Source organism: Xenopus tropicalis, chromosome 4 (assembly GCF_000004195.4).
Source record: "Xenopus tropicalis strain Nigerian chromosome 4, UCB_Xtro_10.0, whole genome shotgun sequence".
Taxonomy (NCBI): domain Eukaryota; kingdom Metazoa; phylum Chordata; class Amphibia; order Anura; family Pipidae; genus Xenopus; species Xenopus tropicalis.
The window spans coordinates 110,667,282-110,684,260 of record NC_030680.2 but is presented as its reverse complement, the minus strand read 5'-3'; the positions used below and the strand labels follow the sequence as shown (position 1 = coordinate 110,684,260).

At 38.9% G+C, this 16,979-nt stretch overlaps 1 protein-coding gene across 2 annotated transcripts in view; it reads left to right on the top strand.

The window, feature by feature from the left end:
• The window catches only part of vav3 (vav guanine nucleotide exchange factor 3), a 113,630-nt gene that overhangs the window by 87,831 nt on the left and 8,820 nt on the right, over nucleotides 1–16,979 (top strand). The window contains exons 20-25 of one of the 2 annotated variants that reach the window (XM_012962510.3): nucleotides 6,320–6,382; nucleotides 8,405–8,541; nucleotides 10,449–10,514; nucleotides 10,860–10,894; nucleotides 11,531–11,647; nucleotides 16,061–16,148. In XM_012962510.3, the coding sequence (XP_012817964.1) occupies nucleotides 6,320–6,382; nucleotides 8,405–8,541; nucleotides 10,449–10,514; nucleotides 10,860–10,894; nucleotides 11,531–11,647; nucleotides 16,061–16,148 (506 nt within the window). The remainder of the gene's footprint in view (nucleotides 1–6,319; nucleotides 6,383–8,404; nucleotides 8,542–10,448; nucleotides 10,515–10,859; nucleotides 10,895–11,530; nucleotides 11,648–16,060; nucleotides 16,149–16,979) is intronic. The other variant, XM_002932179.5, reaches the window with a different exon arrangement.

The following is a 16,979-nucleotide window of genomic DNA, read 5'->3' as shown; positions in this document are numbered from 1 at the left end:
ATTGCTAGTGCCATACTTTTATAAAAACAACATTAATGATATTAATGACTAACTTTCCTTAGCATATTTTCCAAGTATGGTGATATGGTGCAATTTTTTAAAATATAGAAAATGATTCCATAGATTAGTCTCAAGCAATCACAGTTTGGTAGGGTTTTATGACATTGCTTAAAATGTAACAATTCAGATTATGCTAAACACAAATTCACTTTATTCTATCAGATTGTTTAAAGGTTGGCCTATGTGCAGTGGCACCCATTTTAGTAACTGTTTGCCTTTACGGTAGATAATTCTTATCCAGCTCTTCCAACATTTGTAATATCTAATTTACTAAATTCAGGATCCAAATTTAATGAAAATGTTATGATACAAGGTAGTCCTATGGACCTTAAGAGGAGTAGCTTAAGTAGGGGGGGTTAAACCCTTGAACAAATGTAACTTATTTTTTACAAATAATTCTACTTTAACACAGGTTCCGTCCTATTAACCTGAGCAACCATTTGGCTCTCCAGGTCTTTATTATACTAGATTTTTTTAGCACCAGATGGGATATAGTAAATGAAAAAGGACCACATAATCTTCCATCAGTGTCCTGTATTTCAACTCCAATTATTGCTTCTGTAAACATGCTTTGTTTATTTCTAAACCACAGTTGTTCAGCTTTTTAAAGTAGCTAATTAGTCATAATTTGTATTTCCCCAAACCTCCGCACTTTTTTGTACACATATATGCGATAAATGTGGTAATTAGTTTTTTGCTGGTTAAATGTTTTGACTATTCTGAATGATTAATGCCAAATGGTCTAAAAGCCAGAAATCTGTCTTCCACTTCAGTACTGTGTATTTGCCATGCTGGGGATCTGTTAATATCATACAGAGGCAGAGCAGGCAGGCAATTTGCATGGATGCCGGTGCAATGTTTATTTCTATCATTGTACTTTAGAAAAGAATTTGCATTCTTATATTATTGATAAGTTAATCACTTTTTTTTAAATCACACAATGGGTAAGTAAAAGTAGAGAGCATACATTTGTTCCATTACTTTAAATTTTTACTGTCTGCATAGATATCAAGATTTATTCTCCTTCCTGCTGCAAATCATTCTCTCTGTGTGTTAAGGCCTACATAGTGCTTATTGGGGTTGAAGTCAGGACCAAGGAGGAAGCTGAGTTCATGAAAGCAGATTTGTCCAGTATATGATATTCAAAGGGTTAAAGGTCTCTCATTCAAATTCCAGGCACAGGGCAGGGCAGGCAGCAATCAGAGGAATCAGAATTAGACAGGAGGGCGAGGAACCAGTTGATCAACCAATGCAAAAAGTTTGAACATACCCAGGTACTTACAAAATAAGTCCTATAATTGAGCAATCGAACTCACATCCTCGACACATGGGTGCCACCATCTTGGATGCGGTGCCGGAAAGAAAAGAATGCTGATGGGCACTCCTGACACTGTGTGCCTAAATGTAACTATAAAGCATGGTCTATATTTCACTAATTGGAACTAAAACAATCATATTTAAAAAAAAATATCAAGTTAAGTATAAACTCACAGTTAGTTCAAAAGTTCCTGCAGAACCCATACAGCCTTGTTGTATGAAACATATCTGCACAACAGAACTAAGATCTTTTTCTGTACAATCTAATAGCAGAAAGAATGCTACTGACAGGTACAGGACACCTTAGAGATGATGCAAGTGATTTTATCACATGTAGGATCTTTCCTGGGACTAGTCCAGGAATGCGAAATAGCATGCTTGCTGTCAAACACATTCCGCTTCAAGACAAACAAGCCAGGAGATGCAAAACACCATGAAGCTTCTGTTGCATAGAATTATGCTGAAAGAAATGTGCAGACATATTTATTCAACCCAGAAAAACAAGCATGATGAAAATACCAAGGTTAAAGCCGTTTTGCATAGCCATTACACTTAGTTGTAGTGTTGTTTCTGGTTTTACTGGTAAGAAATATAGAAATCCATATGAGGGCCTGTTCAAATATTCTGTATGTTTTGGATAAAATATGACTGTTTGCTCTTACACAATTCTTCAAAACAATGCTTCACAGACCCAGTGATTAAGAAAATATGGAGCCAGCCTGTAGACTTGTACCTAGTAAGATGTTCTAAAAATCTTAGGGGTAAACTCTTACCCAGCAATATAAGCAATAAAGAAGCCATACAACTGTGTGGCTATCTACCATAGGAATTTATAACTGTACGTCTCCTAGATGCATTACCTTTAGTTTTGCACAGATAACTCAAACTTTCAATTCTACAGCTTGTGGTAAGACCTACAAAATTCATCAGTATCTAAACTGCAGTTTAAGAAATGTAATTTATCTAATTACTTGTAAAAAGTGTCTGAAACAAAATGTAGGTCAAATGACTTAAGGAGAGAGTTAGAGAACACGTTTTGAATATAAAAAATGTGAACAGTAAAACTACTGTGGCTAAACACTTCACTGTATGCACTGGTAGATTGACTGACCTTTTCTCAGTAGTGGGCATTGAACAAAATTTCTCAAAATCAGAGAAAGGGAAGTGTGTTACATAAATTACTTAAAAGTGAATCTTTCTCCTTGTCACTAGACAGCCCTGATATATATTTATATAAAAAAGGTTCCTGTACTTTTTTTTCTTTGCATAATGGTAAATGTTTTAAATACACATTAATGTGGGATAACTTTCAGTTTGTTAACAATTGTTTTTTCCTGGTATTTCTATTAATATCTAGACGTGCATTAAAGTAGAAGGAAAGCTACGAACATCGTTTACTCCCAATAGATTAGCCACAATAGTGCAAGCTTGAACACTATTTTATTCAGTAGAATGCTTAAGGGCTCTGGCACATGGGGAGATTATTCGCCCGCGACAAATCTCCCTGTTCGCGGGCGACTAATCTCCCCGAACTACCATCCCACCGGCGAAAATGTAAGTCGCTGGTGGGATGGCACACGCTGAGCAGACGATTTTGGCAAATCGCCAAAGTTGCCTCGCGAGGGTGCCAGAGCCCTTACCATACCTGAGTAAACAGCCCTTGGAGCTCTATCTGTTTAAGATAGCAGCTGCCATATTTGCTTGGTGTGACATCACTTCCCTCCCTGCCTGCATCTCTCCTGTTGCCATGTCTCTCACTGCTGGCTCTTACCTCTGGGCTCTGATAAGAGCAGGGAGGGGAGGAGGGATTTTTTTCTCTTACAGACCAAAATATTCTGTATGGCAAGCCCAAAATGTAATCTGTAAATATGTTTATGAAAAGCCATTACACTATCTACTTGGCCCATCTGAACCATGTGCATACAGTGGTTATGTCAATATTTGGAGCAAGTGGCTTTTTAGCAAACAAAAAAGCACATGGAGGTGCAAAGGCAAGCTTGGTGTAAAGTGGGTGCTATATTCTCAGCCAGTCAACAGCCTTTTGTTTGTTGGTTTAAGGTGCCTCTGTAATGGACAACAAGAAAGAAATAATTGGGCCAGAAATTATAACCTTTATGTACTGGGCTTACAGTCCCAGCCCAAGATTAAGCAGTCCTGTGACATGGAGACCCATACAAATTATACAAATTAGCCACTTTATTGTAATTTTTGGCTCACTCTCTGGTGCCAGAGGCAACACAAATGTCCATATGTAATACTAATATCAATTGTGTTACTGACAGATAGCTAAAGGGGCTTGCCCCTTAAAGGAGTAGGAAAGGCTAATAAAGAGTTAATCTCAAGCTGCAGGCATACCTTCAGTCGTCTCAATAGTTCCCTTAACAGTGTAGATCAGGGATCCCCAACCTTTTATACCTTTGAGCCACATTTAAATGGAAAAGTGTTGGGGAGCAACACAAGCATGAAAAAGGTTCCTGGGGGTGCCAATAAGAGCTATAATTGGCTACTTAATAACCCCTATGTAGACTGGCAGCCCACAGAAGGCTCTGTTTGGCATTATATTTGGTTTTTATGCAACCAAAACTCCCTACCAGAAATTCAATAATGAAAAATCCTGCTTTGTGGCCACTGGAAGCATCATCGGAAGCATCATCCAAGTGGTTGGTGAGCAACATGTTGATGATGAGCCACTACTTGGGGAACACTGGTGTAGATGCAGCTGTGCAGTAATTTAGGTACAAGTATCATCTACTGAATATCAGGAGATCCTGTTCAGAACCTGAATAACTTAGGGTAGTCATATATATATTTATGAAACAGGGGTATTTGTTTGACATATAGGTAGCTTTTAGATTTATGTGGGCAAAAAAAAAAGAATAAAATGCATAATAGGTAGTTAACCTAAAAGACACTACTCAGTTCTCATTCTCCTGAACCTCTCCTCTGCTTTTGATACTGTACATCATGTTGTCCTTATCCTGGGTATCTGGGATCAAGCTGCATCCTGGTTCTCTTCCTATCTTTCTAACTGCTCCTTCCCTGCTGCTTTTGGTAACACATCCTCTTCCCCGGTTTAGCTTTGTGTGAAAGTGCCTCAGGGCTCTGTACTTGGTCTTGTTTTGTTTTCCCTGTACACTCTTTCTTCTAATTAATCTAGGAGACCTTATCTCTTTGTTTGGTCTTAAATATCACTTATGCAGATGACATCCAAATATATTTAGACACCCCTTTACTAACCACTAACCACCCAGATTGTTAACTGCCTTCTGGCTATCTCCTCCAGGATAAACCAACACCACTTTAAACTCAACCTAGCTAAAACAGAGTGCATGGTCTTCTTGCCCAAACCTAGCCCTACTACTCCTTTCACCATCACTATTGATGGCATGACCATTAACCCTGTTAATTCAGCACACTACTTAGAGGTTATCTTTGACCAGTCCTTTTCTTACCATATTAATAACACTGCCAAAACCTGCTGCTTTTCCCTAGATACGCCCCTTTCGTTCACAATTTACTGCTAAAACACTAATCAATGCCCTTATCCTTTCCCGCTTAGATTACTGCAATCTCCTACTAACCAGCCTCCCAGTCTCCCAACTCCCTCCCCTGCAATCAATCTTAAACTCTGCTGTTAGGATCCTCCTGCTCTCTCCTAAGAGGGAACCTGTTCAGCCCCAAGTAATCTCTCTAGCATGGCTGCATGTTAAGCAAAGAATAGCATACAAAATCTTTCTGCTAACGTTCAAAGCCCTTTACTCCTCTGCTCCTCACTACATTTCTTTTCTGGACTCCCTGGATGTTCCTGTTCCTCTGCTCCTCTCAAAGCCTCCGTCTTTTTACACCATCCACACCCACCGCTCACTCTCATCTTAAACCTTTCTATCATGATGCTCCTTACCTCTGGAACTCTAACACTGAATTCCTTCATAGGGAACAATTATTCATTCTTTTTAAGAAAAGACTCAGATGCAACCTTCTAGAGCACTAAACATTATTTTGTCTAGTTCTGCACTTAAGGGCAAATGCCCATACCGTGTGCACTCTTAACTTCCAATTTGGGCCTATATGTTACCCGACCTCTTAGATTGTAAATTCAAGGACCTCCTACCCACTGTGTCTCATACCACAGGGCACTTAATCTCTGTGTATTTATACTTTTTTATTGTATTTATTATAACACTTGTCCTCTCTGTGTGTAATTGTATATATTGTAAGATTGTACACCGCTGAGTATCCTTGTAGCACCTTATAAAAAAAGTTATACATACAGTACATACATACATATATAACCTATAGGTGTTAGACTTTGTCAGCAAACAAGTGTGCCATTTGACACAATTTTTAGGGTTTAAAACAGTCTTCTCACTTTTTCTAATCAGCCTTAAGTGATAGAAAAATCTGTCCTCAGTTCTCTTTTTTGACACTGATTTATTTCTTTTAATCTCAAGTACAGCAAGAACCAATTCATTTACCAATTAATGCTGCTTAATAGACTTTTGCAAATGTTTAACTTTCGAGCCCAGGCAGAAAGTCTTTCAAACTTTGCATAGATCAGAGGTGACCTTACATTATGGTTGTGGCATCTGAGTTAAATTGTGTTTTCCAAGGTCTATTATTACTCGCTATGGTATTGGCAGGATACATTTGCAAAGCTTAATTTTATCTAACTATTATATTAGGAATTTCTTTAATTCTACAAGTGTGAAGCAGGGGATAAGTCACTACCCTAAACTGATGGAGTTTAAATGAATTTCGGTGGATACAGTTATTGTGTCTGTCAAATAATAGTGCTTCTTTCAAGCCAGATGTAATCTTCCCTTCTTCTTTGGGTTGTTTTCTTATTTACCACTTCCTCATCATCAACCTATTTGCATTATTGTAAACAATTAGTAGAGGAGCACTGCTGACACAGATCCTATCTATTGTGTTTTATTCACAGATGTATTCAGCATATCATTGCACCTGCCAATGCCTGCTGTAGAAATTCCTGTAACACATGAAGGTGCCTTACTACCTTACCCTTCGCTCTTGCCGTTTATGAATTGCAGCTGGCGTTTATTTTTGTAATGTGCAAAATTTAACACCACTTGGGATACAGCACGCCAACATTTGCACATATAATTGGGATGCTTGGCTGCACACCAGTAGGGATTCTAATATATTGTGTTAAATGTTTCCTAATTTTACATAAATTAATTTTCAGCGTCTGTGTTTTCTGTCATTGCTAATTAGTGACTTCATCTGTAAATCATTATGTAGCTAATATGAATTTGCTCTCCCTGTTTGAATCCTTCCAAATTGAACCTGGCATCATCAGTTATAGGAAATTACTTTTATAGGGGTTGGTAACACTCAGCCTTTACTAAAATCTAGTATCATTGTGCGTCTGGATTTATGCAGTTATATTTGATTTTTTTTTTTCAATTTTTGGCTTCCGGCAGCCCTGTTGACCAGTAGTTTAGAATGCAATGTGTTACAGGTTAGAAATATTCCACGTGCATTGTCAGATACTCAGAATAGCGTGAAGTAATCCTCTTTTTCACTTTATAGCCGCCCCCTACTTCTGTGAGTCAATAATAGAAGTATAGTTAAACATGCTCATTCTGACTATGACTGACTCATACCATTAGTTTTTTATCTATCATACATGGGACCCTTGTATGTCTGCTCTATGTTTGTTACATTTGTGTGTCAAAGTCCTGTGAGTGCAGGATTATAGACAGCTTCGCAGTGGTTCAGTCCTGCAAAGTGAATGGTTCATGCAGCACCTGTAGTGACCATATTTTGACAAGTTGCATTAGGTTCATTAGGTTCTCAACTGAACTATGCTCATATGCCTCACTCCCTATTGGGCTGTTTGTTATGTACCAAGACCCTGGTTTCACAACCTATAGGGAGTAATGTAAATGTTATTTAGGGGCAGGCCCGGATTTTTGACAAGACCACAAAGGCCCGAGCCTAGGGCTGCACAAATATAGACATGACACCCTGCCGCACCTGAACTTTGTTTACATACAGAGCACTGGGGTGTAGGCACACTGAAGTTTTCTGCGCATCCTGTCCCCAATGCTCCATGTGTGAGCTAAAAGGATGCGCTCAGATGCGGTCCTGGAGAGAAGGGAGGGAAAGAGGGCACCATGTTTAGAAAATCGGCACTGTTTAGGGGTGTGGGAATGGCCACTTTGAAGGAAAGGTTAAATAACTGTTGATTCATGCAATTATGGACTACTGAATAAAAATGAAGATTTATACATTTTACTTTAGGGCTGTTGCATAGTAGCCCTATGGTGCTGGCCTTATTTGACATGTCATTTGTTGGCTTTTTCTAGGCCTTTCAAATGTCCCCACTAAGAATGACCTCCTTCTTGGTCTCTGTAGAGAATCAGCTGATATTAAAATAAAGATAGTCTCTATTCTGCAGCAATAATAGTAATAATCATTATTATTATTGTTATTATTTTCTCTATTCTGCAGCAGTTATTTAGTCATGTTGCTTTATGTTTGAATGCCCATAACTATTTATTCTGGTACACAACAGTTGCAATGAAAATAACCAAAAAAACTATAAAGGAGACAGTTTTGATTTTGAATTAGTTATATAAGCAGCCATGAAATGCAGTCCCCAGATTGTTGTTGCTGTTGATCATAACTGGGACTGAAATATAGTTTGAGCAACAAATGTTTCTGACATTTCAAATCATTAATTGCTGTGAAACAGTCAGTGCATGTTCAACACACAAGGCTCTAGGAAAATAACACTTTCATAAATCAACCCTGTGATGTAGCCTGTTCATGGGGGCAGCCAGAGTCACATCATTAAAGTTCCTCTAATGCTAATACAGTAGCACTTCCACACAGTGTCAGTAACATCTTATGAACACTGTCAATATCCACCGTCCGGCAGCTTATCTCTAAATGACACTTCCACAAATTATTTTATCTTTCTTTGTTCATTTTTTTTGTAGGGATTCATTTTTTTTTTTTTTTTTTACAATTTCTGTTCTAATCCCTCTTTGATGTTCAGGTTTGCCAAAGATGAAAGTAATAAGAAACTACAGTGGATTTCCCTCACCACCAGTACACAGCGGGCCCTCTCTCAGTATGCAGATAGGAGATACCATTGAAGTCCTGAGAGCTGATCCACACATCTTATTCTGGCAGGTAAGGCTAACGTATATGAGAATTCTCAGCATTTTTCTCACAACTTCTCCTCTCCCTGTAGCTTGTTTAATGCTCCCTATAACCTTCCCAAAGTAACAGTACTCATTGCTCATTATAACTCTCATTATAATCGTATTTACCATATAGCCCCCTTAGCACAATTCTCCACTGTTTTTAATAAACCCTGCTCTTTTAACTGTTTCCCTTTCTTATTGCTCCCAATAACCCAATATAACTTCTCCTGTAGCCCAGTATAATTCTTCTTACACCTCTTCTAATATTTCACATATGTTTGATGTTCAACCACTCCATAACTCCTGTCACTTAACCCTTCACCACATAACCCTTGATTTTTTTTATGAGAGCCCCACCCTCTAAAATGTGTGATAGTGCAAAAGCAGTGACCAATTGTACTTTCATTTATGAAGCCCAGTGTCTCAGCACTTCATTAGTTGTTGATTTGCGAGCACTACTTTACAAATGTTAAAGAAGAATTAAAGCCTAAAAATGAATACGGTTAGAAATGCCATATTTTATATAATGAACTTACTGCACCAGCCTCTCTATTACAGTAATAACCTAGGCCTTCAGAGTTGTTACAAGAGCTCCCCATCTTGGATTCTTTTAGACGTGCCAATGACACTGCACATGCTCAGTGTGCTCTAGGCAGCTGTTGAGACGCTAAGCTTAGGGGTTGTCTTAAATTATCAAGCAGAAAATAAGGTAGTTGGTGCTGCAGGGCTGATTATTTATTGTTAAAGCTAGTTGTACTGGTTTCAGAGCTTCCATGTAGTAATTATTTGTGTTAAGCCTTATATAGTGAAATTTATATTATATATATACAGTATATTGTTAGTGGGTCCCTAAGCTCAGTAAGTGACAGCAGCACAGAGCATGTGCAGGGAATCAGCAGAAAAAAAGATGGGGAGCTACTGGGGCATCTTTGGGGGCACAGATCTTCCCTGCTAAGGGGCTGTGGTTGGTACAGAAGCCCAAAACAATGTACAACATTTCTGCTGTACTTCTTTAGTTAGGTTTTAGTTCTCCTTTAACTTTCATGCTAAAATACATAAAAAGTGACACATTATAAACTAGAAAGTTCTTAAATGCTCTTGCACATCTATTTTGTTTCCTGGCATACCAAGTGAATCGCCTGGCAGCCAGGTATTTAGGCATGGGCATAAATGCCTCATGCACATGTTTAATATACATATTTTACTGTGCTGGGGCTCAGTTAAACATTATTTCAGAGTGACTTGCTCATTTTTTGTTCCTCTTATTTTTAGGGCCCAGTGCCAGATCTAAGCTACCTGCTGCTTGCAAAGGATATCCTGTAATTATTGTCTGCCATATGGAATGCTGTAGCTTAATGGCTCTGTGCTCACCTCAGAGATCAGTACTCTAGTTACTAAATCTGCATCCATGGGCACAGGCCAGGAATGTTTTGCTGCATTAACAGCATTAATTGCAAATAACCCTCAGTAATGATATTATTTGCTTCTATAAACTAAACTAATTCTCTAGATGAAAAAAACAATATTTCTGTTTCTAAATAAAATGCAACCCTGCACAAACACCCCTATTTTGCTTATCTTAACAAAGTACCACGCCTCACAATATCTATGATTGCCCAATAATTTGTATAACCTGCCACCTGGCTATCTATTTGTACCTCCATATAATAATTTCCTTTTCTCCAGTCACTGTAACTGCTGTCACTGATTTCACTCCTATACACAAAGATTCCTAATATTATAAGATGTACATGTTGGGATGCTAGATAAAAAAATACAGAGACATGAGTATGTGATATTTGGTTAAGTGACATAATAAGTATTTTTATCTTTTGTGGTCAAAAACTCTCTTGGGTTATTATGGAATAATAGCTTCTCTATTCTTCTTTTTAGGGTAGGAATTTAGCCACAGGGGAGCTTGGCTTCTTCCCAAGTGATACTGTTAAGCCCAGTCCATGTGTAAGTACTATTCTTGCTTATTTTTGGAATTTTTTGGAATACAATGGGATGGGCTATAAATCCATCAATGTTTGATTCTGTAGCACAGAGAAGGGATAGGTATTTTATTCCAAAGTCAGAAGACTATATGCATGCATATAAATCAGATCCTTTTTATGTTGCACTGGAAAATCAGGTTTAAAATGTTAATATGAAGACTCTGGAGAACTGTGGAAAGGTATTTATTATCAGTATAACAGGTTCAGAAAGCAGATGCCCTGAAAAAAGTGGATGAAATATTGCTTTTAAAGCCATTGTTCTGTTAACATGTGCTAACTACAAAGCTGATTGTATAATCCCCTGCAGGTCCCAAAACCCGTGGATTATTCTGGGCAGCCTTGGTGAGTAGCTATATAACAAAATATTCCAATGCTCTTATAATAAAAATAAGCAAATGTCAAAGGGTGACCTGGTTACAAAGGAATAACACAATTTAAAACCAATTCACAACCCAGCAAACTATGAATATTCAAATTAACAAAGCTAAATTATCATTTGGTATAAACATATTAAGGACAAGACATAATTTGTACCCTGGCAGGTCCTTTATGTTTTATGGTGACATATATACAGTGCACCTGTCTGGAAAGGAGCACAAAGACTGTGTATAGAAGTATGGGCACTTGGGTGGGATGTGGGTGTCCTTTGGCACCTCCCTTCCTTGCTCATTATTTATGAGACAAAGTGAAGATTACTAGGTTACTAGGTTATGTAAGAGCTCTGTGCTTGTTGTTTGCTCAGAGCAGGCATTATGTACTGTAACAGCTGCACTCTCCTTTCAGGCAAATAAAAAAGCCAGACACAAGCACACAATGTATTGCTTGCCATTATCCCATTAGTAAATAATTCCAAAAATGTATTAGACCTGGTTGGTTCCTAGTTATGAACTGTTTTTATTTATTTTTTTGTATCTGATTCATAAGTTGATTGGCTTGAATTGCATCACTTTTTAAAGTTTTACCTCTTTACTGCCATAGGTATGCAGGAGCTATGGAAAGGGTGCAGGCGGAGAGTGAACTAATCAGCAGAGAGAACAGTACCTACCTCATTCGGCATAGGACAAAGGAAAGCGGGGAGTATGCAATCAGTATAAAGTGAGTCATGAAAAGTAGATTATTATTTTTTTTTGCTTACAGTATATGTGGAATATGTAGACTCAAAAACCTACCCCATGAATATTCACTGTGAAAAGCATACATATAAACACTTTTATCTACCAGGGTAAATAGAAAATACTATAGACATATTCTAAAATCACAAAACTGGACTGAAAAGGGTTTCTGTGGGGCTGATTTAATATCAGACTGGGAAGTACTGAAGGTTTTCTATTAGTTCAATAGTTTATTTAACAACATTTCCCTGGCTGTCAGTATCATTTATTAAAGTGGAAACCAAAACCACTGAGGACAAAGTCCCAAAAAGATGGATAGGTAACTGCACCATCCCAACCTATATTATGCAGTGTTGGTCAGGAAACATTATCAAAGGCCTGAATGAAGCACCTAGGACATTCCCTCTTTCTGTTTTTATGTTACTGTGTACAGGTGCAACAGTGTACTGGGCGAATAAGGGCAACAGTAGATTTGATGGTGTGTTAGGGTTTTATTTTATTATGGTTTCAAGTCTTTAGGATCAGTTAAATTATTTAACCTCTAACAGCACTCTCACTGGATACAGATAGGGCTGGTGGGTGGGTGATAAGTACACTGGGGTGCAAATGTCTCCTACATACAGTGGCTTGCAAAAGTATTCGGCCCCCTTGAACTTTTCCACATTTTGTCACATTACAGCCACAAACATGAATCAATTTTATTGGAATTTCACGTGAAAGACCAATACAAAGTGGTGTACACGTGAGCGTGACTATTCAGCCCCCTGAGTCAATACTTTGTAGAACCACCTTTTGCTGCAATTACAGCTGCCAGGCTTTTAGGGTATGTCTCTACCAGCTTTGCACATCTAGAGACTGAAATCCTTGCCCATTCTTCTTTGCAAAACAGCTCCAGCTCAGTCAGATTAGATGGACAGCGTTTGGGAACAGCAGTTTTCAGATCTTGCCACAGATTCTCGATTGGATTTAGATCTGGACTTTGACTGGGCCATTCTAACACATGGATATGTTTTGTTTTAAACCATTCCATTGTTGCCCTGGCTTTATGTTTAGGGTCGTTGTCCTGCTGGAAGGTGAACCTCCGCCCCAGTCTCAAGTCTTTTGCAGACTCCAAGAGGTTTTCTTCCAAGATTGCCCTGTATTTGGCTCCATCCATCTTCCCATCAACTCTGACCAGCTTCCCTGTCCCTGCTGAAGAGAAGCACCCCAGAGCATGATGCTGCCACCACCATATTTGACAGTGGGGATGGTATGTTCAGAGTGATGTGCAGTGTTAGTTTTCCGCTACACATAGCGTTTTGCATTTTGGCCAAAAAGTTCCATTTTGGTCTCATCTGACCAGAGCACCTTCTTCCACATGTTTGCTGTGTCCCCCACATGGCTTGTGGCAAACTGCAAACGGGACTTCTTATGGTTTTCTGTTAACAATGGCTTTCTTCTTGCCACTCTTCCAGGCCAACTTTGTGCAGTGCACGACTAATAGTTGTCCTATGGACAGATTCCCCCACCTGAGCTGTAGATCTCTGCAGCTCGTCCAGAGTCACCATGGGCCTCTTGGCTGCATTTCTGATCAGCGCTCTCCTTGTTCGGCCTGTGAGTTTAGGTGGACGGCCTTGTCTTTGTAGGTTTACAGTTGTGCCATACTCCTTCCATTTCTGAATGATCGCTTGAACAGTGCTCCGTAGGATGTTCAAGGCTTTGGAAATCTTTTTGTAGCCTAAGCCTGCTTTAAATTTCTCAATAACTTTATCCCTGACCTGTCTGGTGTGTTCTTTGGACTTCATGGTGTTGTTGCTCCCAATATTCTCTTAGACAACCTCTGAGGCCGTCACAGAGCAGCTGTATTTGTACTGACATTAGATTACACACAGGTGCACTCTATTTAGTCATTAGCACTCATCAGGCAATGTCTATGGGCAACTGATTGCACTCAGACCAAAGGGGGCTGAATAATTACGCACACCCCACTTTGCAGTTATTTATTTGTAAAAAATATTTGGAATCATGTATGATTTTCGTTCCACTTCTCACATGTACACCACTTTGTATTAGTCTTTCACGTGGAATTCCAATCAAATTGATTCATGTTTGTGGCTGTAATGTGACAAAATGTGGAAAAGTTCAAGTGGGCTGAATACTTTTGCAAGCCACTGTAGTCATTGGTCAGTGGGTCAGCTGCTACCATAGGCCAAGGTGAGAACCTTGCCTGATGTGGCAGCGCCCCAGTTGCCAGGGGCTGCAAAAAGTTATTGCACCAGTGATGCATCTCCACATCAACCTGCTCTAACACTAAATTTCTGAGTGTGGCTGTGTGAGGTGGGACAGCATCAGGAAAGCCACCCCAGTAACAGCCCCCGCCTCAGACGCCAGTGCTTTGCAGGTTGCCAGGGGCAGCAAAAGCAGCAATTGTGCTTTCTGCACTAGCGACCCTCTCTTACACTGAATTTCTGAATGTGGTGGGGTGTCTTCTCAGTAAAGGCATCTTACAGAATGGTGCAGTATCCCACTAGAAATATTATGAAGCGTACATGACTGTAAGGTTGACTGAAGTGATTTTAATTAAGACAAAGAGATGCCAAGATCCTAATGAGTAAATATTTATTCGCAGCGGGGGCATGAGGCATTAAAAACTACCACTTATTTTGTTATACTTGACATAGCAGAAGCCTTACTAAGTGGTTAACAGAGTATTAAATCTCATGTGAGGGCTTCAAAAGTTATACCACACTACTCAATCATCTGCAATGTCTTGAACACAGTGTGTGATGTATGGTGTTTTTGGTTATGTTGCCTGCCCCCTGTACACAAGTGCACATATTTAATAGGTTTAGACAATAATGAGCTATGCACTAGCAGCAATGCAGATATGTTTATTCCTTATACTGCCTTCAAGCAAGTTTCTAATGAATGTAAAACTAATGAATGCAATCATAGACGGAGAAATGGTTGTTGTTATCCCCCATGCCAATTTACACTTAAGGCAGCAGATATTACACTACAGTGGGGATGTCACATTACCTCAGTATTCTCGCCCCACATTTGTCAGATATAGTTTAAAGCAGCTGGTGTGCCGTTCATTTAATATCTTTTTACACAGCCTAGGACAATGTCCAGTTCTATAATTAATCAATATAATTTATGCACTTCAAAATCTTTGAAGTTTGCTCTTGGACCTCTGTAGCTCAGATGAGTTTGTAGGGATTCTTATAGCAGTCGCTGACATCCTCAAAACATCTGTGGACCAAGAATAATGGTAATGGTAATGATTAAGATAGCCATACATGTGCCATCCTGTCAGGTGTCTGACCTATAGTCCTGCATGCAAAATGGTTAGATATAGTGTGATGTGGCCATCCATAGGTATGGCCAAATACCATTGTTTTGCTTTCTGGGGGCAGTGGTCCAAATAAGTGAATCTGGCAGAAAGTGAGGAAGGCTTTGTTTGTCTCACTTTCTTTTACCAGTGTACATGCACCCACCGAGAAGGTAAATCAGCACCTAACATTAAGCTTTCAGTAAAACAAGCAACCTGTCAGATTGCAGGTGGGCCTTCCTATATACTGAGTATATGTCAAGTTAGGTTGAAATGGACCAAACTGCTGACTATATCTGGGTATATATACTGTACGCAGACTAGCACCATTATTACTAATGAGATTCATAGACTGCTGTAGCAACCACTGGAGAGAAGCTAGTTGTTTCCTTCATCCATTCTTTAACTATGTATACCAGAAGTTTGCATCTGTTTATTAGTTGAGCTGGGTGATTTGGGTGAAAGAGCACTTTCTCCTTCTGTCCATGAATATGCAATTGCCAGGAAACATCTGAAACTTGCTATTAAAGAATCCAGTCACTGTTAGAGGGTGCTGGCATTGGTATTTCAGCAGCAGCCAAAGAGCCACAGGTTGTAGATGGCTCATTTAGCATTCTGATTTAGCGCTATTGCAGATTTGTAGCACAAGGCACCTTTCTGGAACATTTTTCTGCTGCCTCCCGCCTCATTTATCATCCATCTGTCTTAGATCAATCATGCTCTTGGTGTTTTGACTGCAGCAATACCTGTTTTTTCAGTTCTTTTCTGCAACCTTGTACATCTAGAAAATATCGTTACACTATATTTGCTTTTTAGAAAAAAATTTTAAATCTGGAAGCATATTAAAAAGACTTCATTGGGTTTAAATATGATCTTGCAGTCTTTTCAAACACGGTGCATTTTTCTTGCATGCTGCTAAATATATCCCCTTAATGAGTTGTCAGACCTATTGTGGACAGGATATATACATCCTGCCAGTGCAATGAATCTCTTACTCTTGTTTTGGGCCCTGGCCGCAGGTAATTATTGATCCTCTGCTGATTAAAAGCAAATTTATATTCAGAAGTTATGCATTGCCCGCAGGTACAACAACGAAGTCAAGCACATCAAGATATTAACGAGAGATGGCTTTTTCCACATTGCAGAAAATAGGAAATTTAAAAGTTTAATGGTAAGCATTGATTCCGTTTCCTTGCTAAGAAAAAAAAATGTCACACTGATCTATTGTTTGTTAAACTCTTTCTGCCCAGGAGCGGCCGCTGTTTCTGATAAACTCAGGGGCTGTTTTAAGTAAAATCCAAAGAGAACTTTTCTATCATTTCAAGGAGACCATAAACCTGCAATTCTTTACTCTTTCTATGGTAGTACCAGAGGGTGAATTATAGATTCCCCCTGAGACTTTTTATTATACATAAATAACTGAAAACAGTAAGCTGACTGACCTCTGATTTAGTAGTCACATCTGTAAAGCATGGGTCTGGTTAGCTGCAGCATGTCAATCAGCTTCTTTTGTTATCAGTGCCATAAAATATCTCTCATTTTTCGGTACATTAATGGGCATATTTATAATAGTGTGTAAGCCAACATCAACGGTAATGTTGCCCATAGCAACCAATCAGATCTTTGCTTTTGTTTATAAACTTGGAGGTGACCATTTAAAGCTAATTGCAGATTGGTTGTTATTAGCAACATCACTGGTGATGTTGGCTTACACACTATAATAAATATGCCCCCTAGTCTGCTGGTGTTGAAAGTTTAACCCTTTCAGTAGCTTGGTAACTGAATTGAAGGACACTGTATGATTGTTATAATAATTTCCCACTAGTGCATTTTATGTTTTTAAATGACAGGAGATCATTACGGAAGCTCTAATATTATATAACAGGATAAACACATTCAGAAAAATAATATTTTATATGTGCATTAATTTATGCTTATCAGGGCTGCCATCAGAAGGGGGTCTGGTTCTGATTCTGTGCCAAAGGGGGGCCTGGCCGCTTAC